Raw genomic sequence first — 23127 nt, forward strand, 5'->3', positions numbered from 1 at the left:
ATGGTGAAAGTTTTCTGTCTTCTGTGGAAATTGCCTTGTAAATCCTGAGTACTGCCGGAATGCAAATCAGTTGCAAGAGAGATGTTTCTCTTTGATAATTTGTAAATTAGGATTTTTTATGTAGAGCTTTATTGTGTCTGTAAATTTTGATCAGAATTCGGGTGTGGGTATAAATACAAGCTCAGTTTCAGGAAGGAGTTAAATGACCAAGAAATCTTGAGTCTTTAGCCTGCATCTGTGTACCATAGTGAAAAAATTAAACTTTTGTGGTCTTGCATTCAAAATACTTGTTCAAGTAGCCCCTTCCTGTTTAAGCAAGACATTTTTAAACTCCATTAGGATCTTCATGTATTGCAGCATGAATGTTAATTGGTATTATTTCTTAATATCTTTAAGAAAGAGGAACACAAGGACTTTTTCTTTAGATTAAACCTCAACTGCCTTAGTTAACTTTGCTCTGAACTCGGAGACTTTACTGATCATGGCACTTTCAAAACTTCGTTTGAGTCTTGGAGAAAAAAACAACTAATGTCTGAATTTTTTAACATAATTGAAGTTTTAAAACTTTTTTTTTTCATTACTCTGAATAACACATTGGATTTAAAATAGTATTTAAGATCAAGATGAAACTAAAAAAAGATTTCTTTACACTTAAATGCATGAGCAGTGAAAGTTTACTCCTGAAAATCTGCTTACATATTTCCTCCCTGAAGAGGAGATATCAGGTAGGTGGTGGAGGAGGACAATGAAGTCTTTATCCAGTCAGCAGTCTGAGTAGTCCGAGTTTCCAAGTAGGCATTGTTGGGAACCAAGAGTTCCATTTAATATTTTGAAATTTGTTTGTGCCGTCGTACAAAGCCAAAATTGAACACTTAAATATTTTCCTGCACAAAGTGCGTTATTTTGGACTGATGACACATTCCCCAAGAGATGCATTCAGCTCCCCTTACTACCTTGTCAGTCATACAGCTGGAGATAATTGTCTTTCCTTTTTTTTTCCCCTGTAATGACTTTAAAAGGTCACTTGGATCATTATACTTGTCGAAGTCTCAACAATACTCCAGATTCTTACTAGCTACTCTCACAAACCCTGGGCCTGATCCAGTTCTGGGTCTCCACTGTCTCAAGAGGACTTTTCATCAGGGTCAGCAGTTGCCAGAAATTCAGCCCTAGCATATAGCTAAAAGATACATATTTGTGGCTGCTGTTTTATATTCTGGAACAGAGAAGAAAAGTTACTCCAGAAGTGTAATTGTTGCAGGAATTGCTGTGCTGTCTAGGTAACGCTACCATTCCTAGCTAGCTTCCCTTCTGTTCTTACAGAAACTACAGGTGGAGAGGTGCAGCGGGGCTAGAGAATGGCACTGATAGAATGAAGCCTTAAATAAGTGCTTTGGAAGAATATTGGAAAACTAAGTTTTAGGCTGAAATTCTCTCTTGACTCCACTTCTGTCATTTTTTCTGGTAATGATGCTGCTATCTAAATACCTGACCATTTATTTTTCACAGTTGTAGCATCAGTCAAGTTCTCAAGAACAAGAGTATGAGTTGGAGGCTTGACCGTGGACAGCTGGAGCTAGCAGTATAGCTCCTTGTAGATGGTTTTCTAACATCTTTTCCACAAAACCTCATTGGTCTTAAAATTCTTACCAGAAAAACCTCTCAACTGTAGAATGATGTCTTTCGTTCCAAGCAAGTAAGAGACAAAACATGTACTGGCCTTTTTATAAAGTTATACTAAGCTGGCTGTGATTCCTTGCTCATATACTGCTTAGAGTAGGGATTTGAACTTACCTCTCAGGGAACCTTGTTTGGTCTCAAGCTGCTGGCAGTTCTTGGGCTTGTGCACATCTTTGTATGCAAAACTCAGAAATGTTTCAGACCTAAATTCAGAACCTTACAGAGTCAGTTGGATGCTGACAATTCCATACCCAGGAGCTTGGGCAGCTCAAAGTCTAGATGATTTTGAAAGCAACTTACACTAGTGTGGGTGTATCTAAAGAGTATAGTAAAAATGTGGTTGTAGAATATAGTTTAATCCCACAAGTGCTGGTAACCAGAAAAATGTATGTTCTGGCTCCTCTGATGACTTGATCACTGCAATATCATAAAGTGTCTTATGTGTCTTTGATGCAGTTGATCCATTTGTTACTGTTATCCATCCTCAGTCCATGGTTTGTTAGGAGTTTGTTTCTTTTTTTTTCTTTGTTGAGCAAGTCCGTTCTCAGCAAGCTGACATTTTTATTGGTGTTCTTATTAATCTCAGTAATTTAGTGGTTAGATGAATTGTAATTGCAGACCAGTTGGTAACTCATAATTCTCTTTCCTTTGACAGACCTGGGAAGATCCAAACCATAAAGATGACATTACAGGATGCTGTGGGGATAATGATCCTATTGATGTTTGTGAGATCGGTTCAAAGGTTGGTTTTTATCAAGATTAATTTAATGATTTGGTAATAGTTTTTGAAAGAGAATGGCAGGTGGGAAACAAGAAAAGGTAGCAGTAGTCAGTCTTGGGGTGACTAAAATATGAGCAGAGGGTCTAAGAATAGATAAGAAAATGGTGGATTTAAAAACAACAGCAAAAAATGGAGGGGAAAAAAAGGATCTTGTAAAGTCTGGGTGCTGGATAAAAGAGAAAGCTGGAAGTGAACACTCTGAAGTTGTATAGCTGGACAGTGAGTTTTGGATGGAGGAGGAGAGGGTTAAGATTTTGAGGAAGGAAAAAGAAGACTTCTTTTTCCCCTGCTAGCAGCACTAAAGATGAGACTAGTATTCTGAAAGATGAAGAAATATGGCAGTGTCATGCACGTAAGATTATAAGGTCAAACCCAACTAGGGGGTAGGTTTAAGTTTTCTCATGGGTGCAAAAAGAAGCAGATCCCTCTTTAGAGGAGAAGAAGAACCTGTTGCAGTTAAGAGATATGGAGTGGGTGGATGAAAAAGAGGCACAGCAAACACCAATAATAGGTGTAAGGGAAAGGTTTAGCTCACTGAAAGAAAATTCCATGTATCTGGAGGCAGCAAAAAATGTGACAATTCTCTGTGGTACCAAAGATGGGGTAAATGAAATTAATGAGTTTGGATGAGGGATCTCTTGAGCTATCTAAGGTAAAAGGAAATTTAACTGGTGACCTTAGCAAAGGTGGCTTCACTTGAGTGAAGGAACCTAAAGCTGAATTTGAGGGGATCCAGAAAGAGTTGAAAGGAAGTATTACCTGGTGTGAAAAAGGTCCACAGGAGAGTGCAAAAAAGAGTTGTGCTCATGTTTTTGGGGGTGGGTGGGTGGCTGTGTGTGTGTGTCCAAGAGACAGATGAAAACTAACAGTTGAGAAAGCAGAGAATCAACAGGCATGAAGGAGCTAGAAAATGAATAAGAGATGTTTTTGACTCGCAGATTGGGGCAAAGATCAAGAAAGTGCATGGGGAGGTAGGGTAGAAGAGAAGAAAAAATATTGTAGCTTCTGTTGTCTTCTTAACTAAACGCTGATGGGAGAAGAGAAGGTTTAAGAATAGAAAAGGTAGGAGAAAGGCTGTTAACGTGAAGGTGATGTGTATCAGGTTTACAGATTGATCTTGTAATTCTGTTAGCTGCTGGCATGATCAGGTAGCAAACCATTTTGTCTGCAACATAAAAGATGAATTCCGTGTAGCATTTTCCAAATCTTTTTGAGATTATGTTCTGTTTTCAGGTTCGTTCTTCTGGTGAGATTGTTAAAGTGAAGGTGTTGGGTGTTTTAGCACTGGTTGATGAAGGAGAGACAGATTGGAAGATAATTGCCATCGGTGTGGATGACCCAGAAGCCCAGAATATCCACGGTAAGTATAGTTTTACCTATCTTATAGCAAGTTGTGTCAGCAACTTCAACAATTGTACCTGAATTTGAGCCATGCAGGAGAAGAAGAGGTAGATAGTCAAGAGGCAAAAACTTTCTTTTTTTCATTGTTTAAATTCAGATGTTTCCTTCAAAAAGGGCATGTGTATTTTCATTTTAAAGGTTCACTGAGGTTTTCAAGAGGGCGTGTCAGGCAGAAAGTCTTTTGACTTCGTAAACACAATTCCCTTAGAAAGTGACCTCTTAAAATTAGCCTTACTTCCTTTGTAGTAGTACATATTTACTCACTCAGATGACGTAGTACGCTGTTTTCCTTGCTGAAAGTGTTTTTTTCCTTTTGTATTCGTGGGCGTTGTATTGCATTCTGAGAAGGGCTGTACATTTCCAACGTTTTGTCATTTGTAACTGGGTTACTTCCAGGGATTGTTGCCTAATAAGAGCAGTTAGGTTTCACCTTTTAGCTTGGCAATTTGCAGCGTAAGCTGCTGAAGCAGATCACCCTAGTACCAGCCCTGATGATGACTAGTTTTGCAGGGTGAAATAATCCGTGCAGTGCTCCCTGTGACCTTGCTTCTGGTATCCAAATGGAACTCAAGAAGTAAAATGCTTATATGCAGTAGTGTGAATAGAGTGTGAGGTATATTCCTTTTTTTTTTTTTTTTTTAAAGAAAAAGATACAATTATGGTAAACCTGGAGGGAGTTAGGTTTTTACAGCACAGGTAAAATGCAACTCTTCTCTGGATAAACAGAGGTTCACTTTCTCAAATACAGTCATACTGGGAATCACGATAATGAAGTGAGCTTTGGCTGAAAGTTAATGATTGTTATGAGACCAAAAATCTCATATATAGCATTAGGTGTGTATGGTCAGAGCCTCTTCTTTGTTGGCAGGTGTCTCCGAGGCACAGAACGGCCTTTCCCTAGGAGTAGGGGTATCCTGTAGTTTTTGGAGGAATTATGTTTCTCAGCCATTGGAACTTTTTCCCGATTTCTGAATGTAAAGCGTATCACTGGGCTGGCCCTGCATTCGGTTTTCTTGCAGGTTGCTTTGACGTGGGGAATACTTGAGTTGTGGGGAAAGAAAGGGAGAAGAGGCAGTGAGGAAAAGGAAACTCTTGGGCTGATGCTGATTAAAATAGTGGGGTAGATGAATTGTTAAATAACGTTTATGATTCTTTAATTTGGCAGAAAGTAATAAGTTCAGCTTAAGGAAATAGTAAGTAATAGTTTGCTGTTAATGTTAGTTTCAATTTAAATCTCTATAATGTGGTATAAGCATTAGTGGTTTAAAGATAAGCAGTTAGCATCCTATTTCTGTGTGGTGTTCTGCTTACTCTTACCTATTTTTCCTTAATAATTTGTGAGAGTTTCATCAGAAAACTGGATTAGAGAATTTAAAAGGAAAAGGAGTCCAGTAGGTAGAAGTAAAACTGAGACAGTTTCTATCACTGGGTTAAGTAACTTCATTTGAAAGCCCTGGTTTGTGTGTTATGTTTTTTTTTTTTTCTTAAGGTAACGACTGATTTGTGTTAGCTATGATACAGCTTTGGCTGGTTCTTTGGTTTGTTTGGGAAGGGAGTAAGAGTCTTGTTAATTTTTATTTTTTTTAAATGCAAACCCTTGCCTGTGGTTGTTGTGTGCATCCGTTCTTATCAGATGCAAAACCTGAAGAAAAGAGCTGCCTTCCTGAGCTTCAGAACACAGGAGAAATATTTATCCAGTTTAAACAATTTCCCTTCAGGGTTGGAGTTGTTAAAAAAAAAAAAAAAAAAAAAAGAGAGAGAGAAAAGCCCCCCTCATCTGCTCTCCCAAAACATGACTAGCTTAGTGTTTAACAGCAGTCCTTCTTCGCTCTGAAAACAAACAAATCTGTTGAAGTAGGCAGTACAATATGTCCCTTTATACTTGTTTTTTCCCCCTTCCTAAAGATGTTAATTATTTCAGCAAGAAGGGACAGCAGCTACGGATAAAACCGATACCTCCGTCAATAATTGATGTGCTGCTATGTTACAGTAGTGGCCTCCTAGGGAAAGATGAGGCTAAGAGTTGCCTTCTGTCTGTCCAGTCGTTTTTATATCATTTGCTAAACATTTTGAATTGGACTGAGAATCATCGCATTTACTTTCAGCTCAGTATGTGCACAGCCCCCAGTGAACATTTGGAAAAGATAATTCCGAGGCACCAGAGTGGTGATTACTTGCAAACCCCATCCTGAGCCCGCGCAGTGTGTTAACTCCTCTTGCTGCTTTAAGCACACCCCAGGTACTCTGTATATTCTCCTTCTGGGATTGTGATCGTTCTTGTAAGTGCAATTGATTTTTCTGAGACTTCACAGAACTTAAAACTGAGCAGTCCCAACTTCTGAGCAGCCCTCATTGTTTATTCATCGCACTCCGCTTTACTGTGTCCTGCAGGCATTTATTGATAAATACTGTTTTAAATTGGAAACCCTGCCTAGAACTGCCTCTTTCACGCAGAGCAATGAAAAACTCTAGTTTATAGTGACGACCCAGAGGAACGATAAGCAGTGCTCAGCGCCTCCTCGAGTGGGAACGGTGTCATTGGTGGGAATAGCAGAGACTTAGTGTCTTTGGGCCGACTTTTGGAAGGTAACCTGTTTTTTGTTAGAGCACTTAATATGGCTGGGTGCAGGGACGATCTCCAGATACAAGCTGTACATGAGGTGCAGGTGTCTGGATGAGAAACCTCCTTTTAGACTGATACCTGGACATGTTCAGATTTATCTCTTTCAATAAGATCTGCCTTTGTATCTGCCTGAAAACCACTGCGCTGTCTTTCTGCTCAGGCAGTTGCTAGCCAGATGGCCAGCAAAGTAACTTCAGACCAGGGTCTAGGAGAGGGCCTAAAAGCTCCCAGCATACTGAAACACTAAATCTTGGCAGCATAATAGGCCTGGCTTTTTCTTTTTTTTTTAATGTAGCATACTGGCCAAGAGAAGAAACAGATTCTTGGACTGGAAAGGCTGCCTGTCTGCTTATCTCATAATTTGGATTGAATTTAAGGCATTGAAATTCACATACATCTCTGATGCGCTTTGCAAGATTGGGCTCAGGAAGGGTGAGCAATATTTTGGTGCTGTAATTTGGTCTAAATGAGTGCAGCATCTTTGTGTCGGACAAGAGGTTTTGCAAGTGACCCGCAGTTGAAGCAGAAAGACTGAAGACTGGAAGGTCTGACTCTCAAAAGGTCATTTTACCTGCCTGAGGTGAATCGGGCAAATCCCGAATGCTGGATGGTATTTCCGAGATGATTTACCTGCCTGGTGTTTTAGCAACCATTTTACGCCACTGCTCACTGGGAAGAGCCCTGAATATGTTCAACAGCAGTTGGCGATTTCTGCCAGCTTCGCTGGCAGTGGTATAGTTAACTGTGCTCCATTACTATGCTGCTTTGCCAGTGTACAACTCCAGATTGGCTCTTTGAGTTTACGTGATCAAACCCTCAATGGCAAAAAAGTCTCTTGCACACTTTGTCCCGTATATTGTTATATACCCTTGCATATTAGTGTATTTATATGCAGAGCAGCAGCAGAGGCCCTGAAAACCTTTGATGTGGATTTGTGTAAGCATTAAATATAAAGGAATTAATTATCTGTACTGGGGCTCCCCTCCTACTCCCTCACACCATGCTGCACAAAATACACCAAATGCCTTTATATGGAATGTAGCTGCTGCTTCCTGTAAATGTTTATAAGATGTTATTAAAAACATATGTCCTCCCTTCCCACAGACCTTGTTTAGAAAGCTTGCTGCAAGCATGTTGTTTTAGCTTTGCTTGCAAGAAGCAGCATCTGTTGTACTAAAAATGGTAGTTTTGTACAAATGCTTTTGTTGCTCCCTTTTGTAAAGCCTGATAGAATTGGGAGCCGCGTTTGCATTGGCTCGCTCTCTTGACAGAGAGCTAGCAGCAGTTGTTTGTGCCAGCCTCTTGAGATTTTCCTTATTGAGACTCAACTGCAACCCTTCAAGTGATTAGCCAATTCTTTTTAACCCTTGTTGCTTAACTTTGGTGCCCAGAAAAATGGGATCTATGGTCGTGTGTAGGCAATATAAAGAAATTGCCACGCAGAGCTAGCGGATACATGTTGAAAATGTACCTGCAGGAGCCTGACCTTGCTGGTCTCTGCCACTCTGAGGGCTTGCCTGCAGAGATGAAACCATACTAGACTAGGTACGTGCTTGCTGCTTCCGTGCATGCTTAGCCTCCTTTGTATCAGTGGGAGCTCGTAGCTCTGAGGAAAGGCAAGCAGTCAGGGTCACTGTCTGCTGCAGAGAGGACGTCTAACTCCTACCTGTTTCTTCTTCCTCATAATACACAACTGGCTTCTGTAGGTAGGAGTGCGGTATATTACTATACTGCTTATCATTATATTTTCTTCTACCTTTCTTTGCTTGTTCTTCTGTTATCTGAAGATATTTTTCTCTTCTTCCACTTGATGCCCCTAAGATGCTTTTTGGATTTCAAAGGAAGTGTCTTTCAAGCTGTCTTCTAAGCTTTTCTATGGTGCCTTTTAATAAACTGAAGAGGTAGCTGTTGAATGATGGCAGAGCTGCTGTTTTCCTTGTATTTTGTGCTGTGTGCTGACTCCACAGCAACAGGATTGATTTTTTTTTTTGGTTGCGCTTTTTCCTGCTGCTTGCCCACCAGCTCCCATTATAATGCAGTTTCCTTTTTTTTTTTGTCAGCAGCGTAAGCTTCACTTGATGTCCTGTAGCTGGCCATCATAATAAGGAAAAGTGAAGTGAAGCATGGCGGGTGAAGGAGAATAGCTTGCAAGGAACCAGGGAAACATAAGCAACCACTGTCCCTCTTCTTATGTCCTCAGAATACACAGCAGTCAGTAGTTTAGGGGCCATATAATGCTACGGCACTATACCTGGCTTAGGTAAACTGAATCAGACCTATATTTTCAGTAGTGAGAACGTGAAATTCACAGAGATCATTCTGTCCATGGAGGTGATTGTCCCTGTCTTAAGGAGGTAATGAAAACCTGCCCCGAAGCCTATTCTGTTAGTTGGGTCCTTTTAACAAAGATAAATAAAGCCTATAAATAAGGAATGCCAGATGGGGAGGGGCTCAAATGTCACTTAGAAGACAGTCAAGCACTTTTGATGAACAATTTTTATGGGAATGGGAGGCAAATAGCCAAGTAAAAGGAATGGAGAAGCAGAGTTAGGTGAGAGGTTTATTGGAACAGGAACCAGAAAAAAAGAGCAGCAGTCTGAGAAAGTATGCTTGAATTTAAGCAGTGACCGGAGACAGAAACCTGGAGTTCATCCACCACTGGGAGTCAAGGAAATTGCTGCGGCAGCCTGGTTTGCTTTACAGACTTGAGGAGATACTGTCTCTTCAGCAAGTACTTGAAATCGTGAGTTCAAACCTCACAAGAGGAGGAGATCACAAGGGCTCGAGATGGGAGGAGGGATGTTCCCTTTGCTTGGAGAGAACAGGATGATACACTGGAGCCCTGCAACTGATTGGAATTGGAGCTGTAGTTTTATTAGGGTCCAAAAGAAGCATCCTGCCTCTGACCAAAACCACCCTTTTCAAAGTCATTCCTTCTTTGTTGGTCTCCTCTACCGACCTCTGTGAAAGGCTTCTTGTACTCTTAAATCTGCATTCCAGCTAAAAGACCTGCCTTCAGCACAGCCTTACATGCCCTTGCTTTTTTTTTTTTTCTGGGATTCTGCCAGTGAAACTCCCTAATCTTCTACAGGCAGATGGCCAGCAGCCAAGTTCAAACTGTGTTTTACTCCGAGTCCATAAACACGTAGCTCTATTAAGTGTGTGCAGAAGCAAAAATTTACGTAGGGTTCTTCAGGGTTTTATGCTTTATTCTGTGGGTAATGTATGATCCAGTGGAATTCGGGAGTGGCATCTACAAGGTGTGTGTGTGTGCTCAGCCTATCTTCTCATGGACGTTTGGTCTCACGGTTGAGTCCACAAGTCATCTCCCTCAGCAGCCTCTATGGAGTTGAGCGGTGTCTAGTAAGAGAAGGTAAAAAGTCTTGTGCTGTTCTCTGGAAATACTTGAATGTCCTTGTTTGGGCTCAGACTAGATTTTGAGGAGGCGTTTAGGCACTTGAAGATGGAAAGGGCACAGATAGGTGTTAATCCCACAGACTAAGCACCTTTGGAAAATCTCTAGCAATGAAGGGAGCTGGGTAGACAGAAGACCATCCATCAGCAGTCACACTGGCGACCAGGAGCTATCAGTGAGCAAGGTATGTCTGCTGGAGAATAGGATGAAACAGGCGAGCAGTGTGGTGAGAGACAGGGTGAGATGCTAGGAAAACAGGAAGGGAGAAATGAGCAAGTAACTTGCGAAACACTAGAGAAGGAGAAGAGCACTACAGAAGGTGGCCTGGGCAGAGTGAGGTTATATAATAAATGGAGGACCTCATACAAAGCATAGCAATAAAAAGTCAGCTCCCATTTCTGTCAGAAATGACTGTTGGAGGGAAATAAATGCAGAGAGAAGGGTTACACCAGCTGCAAAAAGTACTTGGCTTCTAGAAAGGGCAAAATGCTTTATTGTATCAGAATCAGGTAAGATTGCACTCAGGGCTTTTCCACATAAACGTAATGCCAGAGGGTTAATTTGCCAGGGGGCTGATACTCAGGCAGTCGAGGACCACCTTACTGCAGGTGACAGGAGTGGTGGTAGCCTCCTCACAGGATGACCAAGTAACATCGGATATGCGCAGCAGAAGGAAATGTTTGAGATCACAAAGTGCATCTTTGCCTCGGAAGTACAGCCCTCGAGCAGTGTTACTGTGAGCTTTTAATCTCCTTGCACCCACTGGGGCAACGGGCAGCGCCGCCTCCCAGGGGCGCCCCCCACATGGCGTGAGTTCCTCTTTGTCTCCTGTTCCATCTTTGCACAGGAGGACTGCAGAGGCAAAGGCAGAACTCGCTTATCACTGTGCACGGATGCAGATATCACGGGGTTATCAGCAAAGTTAGTGCTTAATGCCCTTGGCACTTAACTTTCATGTATCTAATGGGTTGAATTTGGAATTAAAGAGCAGAGGTATGCCTTTAATACAACTTTTGAAAAGTCGAGCCTGTATTTAGTTTTGAGATACTGGTTTAAAATCCGTGTGTTGAAATTGTTTTTCTCTGCTATTCTTCCATTATCAAAAAATGCCTGTAGAACCTACAGTAGCCGGGGAAAAAAATCTTATGGAATAATCTAAGTATTGCAAGAGGTAGCTATTGAGATGAAAGCCTATAAATTTGGAACTTTCTTCCTTTTCCTGCCATAACTATGGCCCTTTTATTCATTGTCCCTTTGGGTTTTAATTAATGAAGAGCAGGAGGCAACTGGTTTACCTGGGTAGTGCGGTGGTGAAATCATAAAATATCAGCTATGGGCAGCTAATGTAATAAAGTGAAGTTCCCCAATGACTTTGAAAGTACTCAATGAAACGAAATTGCTTGCAAATCCTTTATGAGACTTTGAAAAATTAATGTTACAGAAATTGTGAGTAAAAATGACCTTTTTTTGTTGTTGTTTTGTTTTTTCAAACCTGCAGATATTGATGATGTCAGGAAGCACAAGCCGGGTTACCTTGAAGCTACGATCGAGTGGTTCCGGTTATATAAAGTTCCTGATGGTAAACCAGAAAATCGGTTTGCTTTTAATGGAGAATTTAAAGGCAAGGTGAAGATAATTCAAAATTAAAGACGCGTCTTTCTCTCCTATGGCCTCTTTGATACATTGTAGAGTTCTTGGATTTGGAAAGGAGGAGAACCTTGAACAAAAAGAATTTTTAAATGAAGCATCTTTTAATACAATGTGTTAGGATATGAATAAATAATGTGTACTATCTTTCACTTTATCGGGGAAAATACATACGGTATTAAAGTCAGTAAAAAAAAAAACACAAACATGCAGTCCCAGTCCTGACAAGACTTCCATGTGCATCTGTAGCTTTGTAGTGCTTGTCACAGCATTTTCATTCTCCCTGTCAGAGGAGTGAGCAGAGAGTCTTTTCAGATACTTTTTTTGAGTCTTGATTGATAAATTTTCTGGACATTTTTCAAGGCTGTGCAATTCAAGATAGACAACAGGCTGCAGATCTTTTCATATTTGGTATTTGTTCAAGGTATAGTTTTTCCCAGTAATTCTGTTTTAAGACCATTTTGAGCTGTTTTTGGCTTGAAGGCTAAAAAATATTTTTACCTTTTTTAGAAAAAATGAATGGCTTTTTAAACATGCTACAGGAAAAATGGCCAGTGTTTGAAAGTGGGCCTGGGGATAGACCTTGCCGAGGAAAATGTCAGGATTTTTCCAGAGGAAATTGTGTGTGATCTGTGTCAAAATGCTTTGCAAATCATGTATTGTACACTGTAGGCTTTTTTTTTTTTTTGGCGAAGAATCACAGGTTCCTAATGAATGATGTTCATGTGTCAGCTAGTTCAGCTTGCAGCGTGCTATCAAAGTTGTAAAATGCCTTCTAACCAGCACAGACAACTTTGCATGTTTTGTCTGGTTAAAGAGATGCCCCAACTCCCCTCTGCACTAAAGCTGTCTTTTAAATCAATCAAATACAAAGCTCTAAGGATGGATAACCTGATCTCTTCCTTGTTCTCCCAGGAACTACTCTTTCAAATTTTCCTGCTCTGTAATTCTGCTGTAGTGACAGTTTTAACAGGGTATATCCCATTCAGGCTCGAGGCACTAAATGCCCTGACATAGCTGGTTGGGAGCACTTGAATAATTCTCAAGCGTTTCTGGAGACCCAGGATGTGGTGAGGCGGCTGTGGCTGTGCTCCAGCAGCTCTGGTGAAGTTCACAATGTTCCAGGGGCGCTTTGCCAAGTCACTCCTTGTTAGGAAATGTGAGTGTTCTGCTGGCAGCTTTTTGCAAGCCAGTCTAGATATCATCATCTGGACACTGAGGGCTCTTTTTTATTTTTATTTTTTAAAGCTTTTTTGTCGTTGTCCCCCCATTACTTTTGTTTTTAAGCAAACAAAAGCTATTAAGCAGCTGACATGTTATGTTGTTGCAAATGCTCAAGTATATGATTGGGCAATTAATGAAGTAAATGCAGATTTTGCCACTAGAGGGGAAACCTTAACTCTGACCCTGATGTGCACATGTAACAGAAGAGCACAGCTCACACACTTTGTCCCATTTCAGACGTGGTACAGTTTTCTACAGCTGTAGGTGTCTGTTTAGCATCTAGTGCTGGCTTCATTTTTTCATGCAGGCTTCCTGTTTTCTGGCTGCACACTGAGGAAAAGTCCTGAATGTGTTGCCAGTGTATTTGACAGATAGTGAAGTTCGTTTCTTTTCATAAAAAAAATGGTGTTAGATTTTCCAGAAATTTAATGAGGCCTCGAAGGAGGCCCCTTAAAGTAACACATGAAACAGTGTGTCTTAATAAACTAGGTCTGTTTAATAGCCTTTTAAATCATATTTTTTTTTTCCTTGATGTAAACTAGGATTTTGCTGTTGAAATTATTAAATGCACTCATGAATACTGGAAAGCTTTGCTTCATAAAAAAACTGATGGAGGTACTATTAAATGGTAAGTATCCAGACACATCTTTCCTCCTTGTATTGTGCTAGACTGTTGGTATTCAACACGTGGCAGCTGTGCAAGAACTGCTTAGGTTTTACTTTGAGGTAACAGGAATACTCACGTGTTTAATTGATAATTAATTGAGTGTAGTGGACTAATTACACCTCGTATGATGATTGTATACTGGTAAGCAGTTCAGAAAATATATTGGTTGTATAAAAGTGACACAGATCACTTAAACTTCATAGCAATGGCCCCAGAATGTTTGGTACCATTTGGGGAGTATCTCAGAATCCCATGCAAACCTTGTCAGTGTTATTTAGTAGTTTTCAGGAATGCCACATCGCTGCTCATTACCAGCTTTTGGCCTCATCTAAATGGAAGTGGGCTTCGTGAAGCTCTCTGGAGGGGCTTGCATCAGCATTTCTGGCACCAGAGGCCCTGAAGAGTGGGCAGGTGTCTGCGTGGTGCTTTCCAAGGGATGTGGATTGCCATTGACTAAACCAGAGGGCAAAGGCTATGGGGAAGGCTGCGTTCAGACAGTCACTTTCCTCTTCTACTGTGCTGGAAAAATGTGACTTGCAAGCGTTTGAACACCTTAACAGTTGCAGAGGTTGGTAGTTCTGCTGTAGCACTGCAAGAATACTCCAGGATAGTACTCAAACTTGGCTCCTGATTGTTTCAGGGGTACTTTGAGCTTTATGTTGATGCAATCTAAAAATAATTAAAAACTGAGTCTTGCTTTGAGAAACTGAACTTCATGCCATTTATTGTGTAGAACCCTAAAAGCTCATGACCAAACTCACTTTTGATGTGAAAGGATACATATCCATAGTCTGTAGGGAAACTTACCTGCAAAGTATTTAGTCCTGGAGTTCCCTCTGTGTGTTTTTTTATGTTTGTTTGTTTATTTTTCTTGCTAAATGCTCCAGGCAGGTTACTGTAACACAAGGGTGGCTTGCTGTAGAATGTAGCCATCCTTTAAAGCACGAGAGACAAGGGGATATTCATGCCATCCCTGCTAGCCATCTAGGTGGTGTTCAACTCCTACAAATGTTAATCTCGCTGTTGACTTTTTGAGGGGATTTAGTTTATTAACTGTGGTCCTCTGAACTGTACCCAGGTGAGCTGCCAGAAGTAACTGTGAGTACTGCTTACATTAGCATAGAATTTATAGCCTTAAAAACACCCCAAACCCAAAGAAACAAAGAACAGCACTGGGAACACTCATTCCCTTCCAGCATTACTTGTTACTTTGTGTTTTTTACTTCCTTGTTTCATGACAGAAATACATATATCTGAGCTCTGTATGTGAAGGTGTTTTCTTTCCATAGGTACTAATTGTGTGCTGCTGCTTTCCACTGATGGATAAAATGTTTTTTAATTTTATTTTTCAGCATGAATGTTCTGGTGAGTGGCAGCCCGTTTTGTTGCAGTGAGGAGGATGCCCGATCAATTGTGCAGTCGGTAAGGATAATATCTACTTTTTTTTCCACCCTTTTTCAAAAGTGATAAAAAGGAAAGAAGACTCAGAGCTCCATGACTGAAATGCTCTTTAATTATGTAAGAATTTAAGCTGTAAAGTAAAAGGAAAAGCACAAAGGTTGTGAGGAAAGTGTAAGCATTATAATATAAACCTTCTATTGCAGTGGTCCAATTGTATTTTCTGGCAGGTTCATTACCGTTCTGGTGTGGTTTTTTTTTTCTCTGCAGCACTGTTTCTTCTGATCCTGAATAGCAAGATGGACTGCTATTTGTATCTAGCCTGCTGTCTTCTCTGTCTCCCCTGTTGCCATGAGTTACCACCCAGTGTTAGAACTCATTGACTAGCTGACTGTAGTCCCTAATCACTAAAGGGATCCTTTGTTTGTCTACTTGCATAATTAAATGCATTGCTGTAAAAGGGGGGGGGGGTGCTTTTTTTGAATGCGTCTTAAAGAATGCCTGTCATATTTTGCAAATTAACATAAAATTAAAACATGCAGGTTTTCTGTTCAGGCGAGAAAAATGTCCTGCAGATCTGATGCTTTCATGTGCAAATGCTAGTGGAGAAGAATTTCTTCCGCTTTAAAATTTGCTGTTTTGGATGATGGAATTTAAACAAAGTTACCAGAAATTACATGGAGAAAAGTACCCCCAAGTACTACTTTTCTTTTTTTTTTTTGTTTTCTTTTTTAACATATACTGTGATTCTGTCTGTGCTCATGACCCTGTCAGCATAGCAAGTATTTTGCACATGTGCGTATCTGCCTGGGTAGCTAATTGATGAGGGCTGTACACAGTTGGTATTCTGCCTTGGTAATCACACTGATAGTGGAAGTTCAGGTGTTAAAGGAGATGGCATCTTTCTGTGCAGGTAACATTCCAACAAAAAACTTCTAATAAGAATGTTGTCTTGAGTGGTATTCTGCCACAAATAAGACTCAGCTGCAGAAAAGTCAGTTTGAGTCATAAAGAAGTGTCAAACCTAACTTCTGCTCAACTGACTTGCTTTCAGCATTTCTTTAAAAGTACATTCATGCACTTGTACTTGTAAATGTGTTTGGACCCATGTTGAATAATGGGACTGTAAGCTTTCAATGAAAGAAAAATTGATTTTGGAATTCAGACGTGTTTTTAGACATGTCTGTCACAGCTGTAAGCAAATACTTGCCTCTTATACCAAAATTTACAACAATGTTTCATGCGTGTTTGAAATGCAACTGAAATTTCAAGTGCAAATGTACTTTTAGTTTGGATGGTGACAAACTTTCAAAGGAATATTTTTGTTTGATTTCTGTGCTGTTTGTACTTCTGAAGCATGTAGGTAAATAATTATCTGTCCAAATTAGCAGTATCCTTTATTTTGTCTCTTAATTAAAAATAAATCTTTTTCCTTGTTGGGGGGATGAGGATAGTAAAACCAGTTTATAAAATAAGTACTCTATATCAAACTTTAATGTCTTATTTATTTTGAACGCTTGGCTTTTTATCAAATGTTATCACTTCCTGGCTTTTTGTGCCTCAACATTGTTTTTCTTTAACTGATACTGGTTTTTGAAGTCATCACATACTCCTTTCCATCATTCTGTTTCAGTTTCTTCTAAGTATGTTTTTTCTTTTTAGGCTACTGTCTCTTGGTACTTTTCAGACAGGGAAAAAAGATGCAATGCTGGTTTAAATACTGGTGTTACTACATGCAGCTTCCAATCTCTGGTAACTAAGAAAAGTAAAATGCTCTTGAAACATGAATGGTGGACAGTCAAGCTCTAAATACAAGCGGGGAAGTTGACTTGCATATTTTAAGCAGATACCCTTTTGTCTGGTACACTACTCTGCCCACTTTGGTTGTCAGGCACTCATGTCTTTCAAACACAAGTGAAAGTACGTGAGCGTTGGCTGCAGAATTTTAATGGCTGTGGTAATTTTAAATGAAAGCTGCCTGTGTCTGGTTTTTTTTTGTTGGTTGTGGGTTTTTTGCTTGTTGTTGTTTGTTTTGTTTTCAAGCTAAAAGCAGATACATTTTCCTTCTAATTTATGTCCATTTATTAACTTCTGGATGAAAGCAGAGGTAGAGATTTTGTATGCGATTACAGTGAGAAAGATATTTTGCCTACTGCAAAATTTCTGAGTTACTTGTGCAGCGAGGGCAGGTTCCCTACACTTCTGTTTCCTGGGTCAGACTATCATTACGACATTTTTGTGTGGGTGATAATTGCCCCAAATCAGGTATATTGAATTGTAAAACAACAAAAAAAGCAGAAAGTATTGTAAACCACTTTTTATGATGAGCAAGAGAACTCTAACTCAGAACCAAATAGAAAACAAATCCATACCAAGTGCTTACCGTGGTAAGGATTAGTGCTCTATTCAGAATTTCAGATATTTTTGATTGGGCAGTTTCCAAGGTAGCCCTGTTCAAACCAATAGGGTTTATTTTGCTGTTATTTGACCTTTCATTATTTTTACAGGTGTGGGACTAGAATGGTTTGGCTTTGGGGAATTTCCACTCCACCGACTTAGTTTCCAGACAGGGGGCATGTGTGCTGTCATCTGTATTGGTGGCAAACTAGGAATAACTCTCCGGCTGCTGAAGTTGCTGTCTAGTCAATCCCAGAGAGATCAGAAGATGATCCGTGCATGTGGGAACACATTCAGAACGTTTGAGCCAGCCAAAATTATACCAGCCCCCTGTAACTACAAACCCATTGAGTAGTAACACTTTAGGTGATGAAAATTTCTGGTGTTCCGTTGCATCTGAAAATTGTTTCATCTTTCTCAGCTTCGCTGTTGGTACGTGTTGAAAACTAAACCCAGGAGGAATAGAGCTTTGTAGCTGCATGTGTTAGTGCTAAGATGTACTGTTTATTTCAGGCTTTTAAGTGTTGCCATCTGTAAAACTGACCAGGACAGCCAAACCTTTGTTTAACATTAATCCTGAGAACTGCTTGCTCACTTGCTCTGTGAAGAAGCCGCTGAGGACTCTTTAAATTGGAAAATCTCCAAGACAATCTATATATAGTTAGTAGTGCAGTGTTTCTCAGACTTATCACATAATTCTTCCCTTATAATACTGGAAAGAAAATGAACTAGGAAAGCTTTGCTGGATGAGGTCTCTCTTGATAAAATGCAGAAAAATGTCTTGCAAGGGAAAATATTTGGCTTTTCTTGGTAATTTAAAAAATCTCTAGCAGAATTTGAACATGTGTGTTTAGAATAATTCAGATCTAAGCAGGAAAGTCTGTTAACTGCCTTTCTCCCTACATTTTTTTTTTTGTCCTTTGAGGGCTTTTCCATTTGGGATTTAGTAGAAGCAGAATTTTCTGTTCAGCGCCAAGTTGTGAAACAGATGACTGGGGGGGGGGGGGGGGGGGGTCCTTAAGCAGTGTCCCAGATGGAAGCGTTCTGTCATGAAGAGGTTCCTGGTACAATCGGGTGAAGCTTTGAGCTGTTCTTGGTGGGAAGGTGCTGAGTCCTTATCTTAAACTTTCTGAGCAGTTATCTCAGAAGTGGCAAGCTCCTGCTTGCACACAGTGACCGCTGGTTCTCCTGAGATAAAGCTTTGGTTTTTGCTGGGAAGAGGTGGGGTGGTCTGGTGGTATGGCCTGGAAGTCCTGGGTTACATTTGTCATACGGACACATCCTGTCAGACCAGGCGCTATAACCCGTCTGTGCACATAATTGCCCTGGGTAAAGGCAGAAAAAGAATGCTGTAGGTTCCCTTTTCTCCTCGGAGGATTTGACGTGCTGCTCAGCAGAGTGGGCCCTCCGCCTGCTTGGAGGCAGCCAGGCCTGCAAGACAACTTCACCTTAGCGCAGCGCAGTTTGAGTGCGAAACTGTGCACAGCTCGTGGGTCCTCCAAAATCCTGCAAGAAGTGCTTCTGAACGCCTTCTCATGCTCTTAGTCAAGGCAGGAATTTCTGCTTTTCAGTGAAGAAGGTGTGTTGGCTCTGCAGCTTTGTTCTCCTGAAGCTTCACACACACTGCTTTGGCTCTCTTTGTTGCGTGGCTCGCCCAAGTGACTAGTCCAGGGCTTATGTGCTTGGGTAAGCCGAATTTGGGTGGGCTTCTGTCATGGAAAAGGCCAACGTCCTCCTGGTTTTTCATTTCACTTGTGTGGGTGAGCGTTGTGGTATTGCTGGTGCCCAGATGCTCTCTTTCTTCTCCATCAGTTAGTTGGAGAATTTGCCTGTTTGTGAGGAGCTGAGGGATGGACAGTGGAGGATGGTTACTGTAAGAGTAGCTACAGCCTTGTTGTGTGGAACATGCTTCCAGCTGGTGTTAAAACTGGCTTTAATCTCGTCCTATAGGTAGTATGACAGGACATGCTGTGTAATACTGTTACTGAGTAGTGGTGTGTCCAGCTTTAAAATGGACCTGGAGTGAGAGTGACAGACTTCTGTTTTAAAACAGTTTCTTGCTCTCCACAGAACTGACTCTTCCTCTGTTAAAATGTAGCTGTAAAAGAGTATAACTATTGATTTAAAATGTTTGCATGCATGTAATGTAAATTCTGTGTGTGTATTCTCTTATTTGTACCTTATAATGAAACACAGAGTAACGTAATTGGAAAGGCATTTTTTTTTACTCTTTAGTATGTAAACAGAAAATCCTATTATCCTCAAAGACAATGCAGTAGGAGTATCCCCTTTATGTTAGGTAAGGTATTAATCTGTCGCTCATTATTATTCTGTCTGATTTGCCAGTTATGAGCAACAAATAAATTTGTACAGTAGCTATTAAAAAAAAAAAAAGTTTGTAAGGTAGAAAGTTCTCCTGTGAGGGCAACAGAAAGATCTGGTTTTATCGGTACCTCTTAGCTTCAGCAGTAAAATACCTTTGGGTTTGGGTGCTACCAGTGAAACAAAACACTGATAAAGTTTTTTGTTTGTTTGTTTGTTTTGTAGGCACCAGTGCCTGTGAATGGAGATCCTGTTTCCCCAGAAGGTATATTCTTTTTTCCCCAAATGCCATATGATTCCTCTAATCATTTGCTATAGAAATTAACATAGAAACCGTACTGTTGAAAAGGGTGTTTTTATGCACATAAGCATGATGATAGTGGTTTGTCACTGTGATGCCTGTCCTCTGTTAAATATTACATGGACAGAAATTCCTGGGTTGTTTGTGGGAGGAGGTTGATTTTAAGGATAAGTGAAAGTGTAGTTCATATAAAAAGATGAGAAGACTAAATATTTTTTTCATCACTTTGATCGTGGAAGGTAGATGCGTGTCATTTATTCTCTCTAAAGGAGAAAGGTTGCTTTGTCTTACTTTTGTCACTCTTTACACTAGCCAGCTAATCAGGTAAACAGCCCCTTTTCCTACAGGTGTCATAACCACAGCTCTCAAGTGTGATTTTTAAAGACAAAATTCTTTTTACTTTTATGACCGGTTTTCATTTTAATAGAACATGTGTTTTTACTCAAGAAATAAGAATGCATCCTAGAATTTCATTTTTGTTAACTACTTTAAAAAAAAAAAAGAAAGAAAAGAGATTTCTCCACTGGCAGGAACTATAGAGAAGACATATGCGCTTTTTGAGATGGAAGGAGTTACGGAAACACTAAGAGAAACTTAGTTGTGAGTCGAGTTCCAAATTGTTTGCAAAGTAACATCTGTGTAGTCCATGTCATGGGAAAGCAAGTTGCATTCCATTTGCCCTTATATGGCTTGTCAATAAATAGCATTTATTTACTGAAGTATTGCATCTCAGACCTTTGACAAACAACTGAACAAACCTTTGATTTTTTTCCAGGGATGGTTCAGTCAGCGTTGAAGCTTGTTGCAAAGTTGTTTCAGCAGACTCTTAAAGTTACTGTGAGGACATGCTTTCCATGGGCTTTCCATAGGCTTTCCATAGGCTGGGGAGAGAGCTCGCCCAGAAGTATTGTTAGGAGGGGAGATGGTTGAAAGGGCAGCATGTTGCTTGTTGAAGAGTGTGTGACTGGCTAGTCGTACAGAATTAATGTCATCTCGATGTGTATTTTTCGTTTTAGTTGATTCCTGGTACTTTTTCCCCAAGTGATCATTGAAGCGTTCTGAAGCCGCATCTCCAAATCTTAAGCCATCCCGTTTTTGAAGACAGGCAAATGCACTAATTGTTGGTTGAAACAACTTTTCAAATTGTGTAAACCTTTTCTCATGTAAATAAACATTGACATTATAAATTAATGTTTCCTTTCTATGTCTGTCTTTGTGTAGGGTGGAGCAAGGGGAAGAGGAGGGTTTGCTTGCATGTTTGTTTCTGAATCTCAGACCTCCAGGATTGCTCTGATCCATTCACGGAGTAGAGTATCGAAGGAGATGGGAGATAAGGTGTCTTCAACCTTGCTCTCCAGGTTTTGGAATAATCCAGTCATCAGGTGCATAAAAGACTGTGTTAAATGGTATCTCAGGGCTTGTCTGGCCACCCTGACTGTAATCCTTTTCAAGTAGACAATAATCTTTATGTAATAGGCTTAGCGGTTTACCATGTTCTTTAGTACGCAGCTGTGCACGATTTCCTGAGTTGTATTCGTTTTTGTGACCAGTTGTTTCTGCTTGCTTCACACAGTTATGGACAAAGCATATTTGCTTTGAAAAAAAAAAAAAACACAAAACAAATACAACTGCGCTCCAAAGAGTAATTCAACTAGGAAGGGGTAACGCTATAACAATTGAAGTAAGGATGCACATGTGCTCTGTGTACTACATCCTGTTTTGATAAGTTGTGTGTTTCATCACACAGGAAGGACTTTCCTTATGGAAAGCTTCCATTTTTAGAATTGTGTATGCCTGAAGGCTTTTGATAATTCCTCATTCAGTGGGACAAGATTAATAAATTGTATAGAACCAAGCTTTGTGTTTTCATGTTAAAAATATCTGCCATGTTTTTTACTGCAGGGTTAAATCTGACCAGTCTGTATCCACGGTGTTCTTTAAAAAAACAACAACAAAACAACCACAAAAACAAAAAGCCAACTGTTAAGTAGAAAGAAAGGAAATGATAATATAGACAGACAGCTTTATCCAGCTTGTTACTGAGACTAAAGGTGAGCATTGTCTGACTTGAACAATGACTGAAACAAAACGTTAATGTTGCTGACATGATGAAACTGCAAGATAGAGAACTGAAAAAAATAGTCTGTGGCTTACCATAGAGGGCTAACTTTTTTATTTACAAAGAATAAGTTACTAGTAAGGATACCTTCACCTTTGGGAATATCCCTTTGATTTTTAGGAGATAATTTTCTTGGTTTAGAGAACGTGCTGTAGAATGTTGTCCAGTATGTAAACGCCATTCACTTGGAAAAATCTCAGAATCTCAGTTTGTGCCTCAGCATTGTGCATAGGTGGATTTCTCCCATCTGCATAAAGTTTGGCACTGTTTTATACACATGGTTTAGGTAAAAGCTGTGGTATCAAGAAATGCAGCGTAAACCTCATATACTTAGAACTGTTCCTTTTTTACAGTTACATTTACAGTACTATTTGCTGTACTTTAGAATTTAGAATTCTAAGATACCGTGCTACATTATACCTACAGATACAGTGTCCTTTTTCCTTTTTCCTTTTTTATTTTTTTTTAATAAAGTAAACATTTCCCTGTCCTTGGGTTCATGTGCAGCCTCTCAATGTGAAATGAATCTGGTTACAGGTAAGCTCTTCTCAGAATACAGAGCAGCTGCTGTATTTTTCTGTATGGTGGTACATCTAGAAGGCTTGTTCTGTGAAGTGCTTAGGGACAGCTGGGCAATGAAAGGCACTGTGTAAAATCAAATTACTTTCCCTATACATTGGTCTCTGCTGTGCTACTTTTTGATTTTTGAGATGTAGAATGAAAAGCTGTACGTGTGAAAAATGGGTATTGATTACAAACACACCCATGCTGAACTATCAAAAGTAGATCAGAAGTTACTTCATTTTTTACTTCAAATAATCTTAGTAGTGTTTTTAATTTATAATTGTATTGATGGCATGTGGTTAGGAATTAAGCAGAAATAAGTGTCCAGATCAGATTAGACTTTGTGCAAGAAAATAGCAATACAGAGTACTTGGGAAAGTTAATTGAAATGTTCAGTACTACAATAAATTGGAAAATGTCAAAATATTTCTTTCACGGAGAGTATATAAACAGATGACCATCTTGTCTTCACACTGCTTTCAACATCTGCTTATGTACATTTTCTAAAGATTTTTCCCTAGTGGAATAAAAGTTGTACACTTACGTGTAACCTCGCTGCTAAAATGTACTGAATGTTACTGACTTGGG

The 23127-nt window shown here is 39.9% G+C and overlaps 1 protein-coding gene across 1 annotated transcript in view; it reads left to right on the forward strand.

Annotated features, from left to right (window-relative positions):
- PPA2 (inorganic pyrophosphatase 2) overlaps positions 1 to 21047 on the forward strand; it is a 36253-nt gene extending 15206 nt beyond the window's left edge. The window contains exons 6-12 of the mRNA XM_080590689.1: positions 2336 to 2422; positions 3695 to 3821; positions 11399 to 11526; positions 13314 to 13399; positions 14791 to 14860; positions 19781 to 19820; positions 20873 to 21047. Of these exons, the coding sequence (XP_080446815.1) occupies positions 2336 to 2422; positions 3695 to 3821; positions 11399 to 11526; positions 13314 to 13399; positions 14791 to 14860; positions 19781 to 19820; positions 20873 to 20901 (567 nt within the window). The 3' untranslated portion in view covers positions 20902 to 21047. The remainder of the gene's footprint in view (positions 1 to 2335; positions 2423 to 3694; positions 3822 to 11398; positions 11527 to 13313; positions 13400 to 14790; positions 14861 to 19780; positions 19821 to 20872) is intronic.
- The last annotated feature ends 2080 nt before the right edge of the window (positions 21048 to 23127 follow it).

Source organism: Anser brachyrhynchus (assembly GCF_964034855.1).
Source record: "Anser brachyrhynchus genome assembly, chromosome: 4".
NCBI lineage: Eukaryota > Metazoa > Chordata > Aves > Anseriformes > Anatidae > Anser > Anser brachyrhynchus.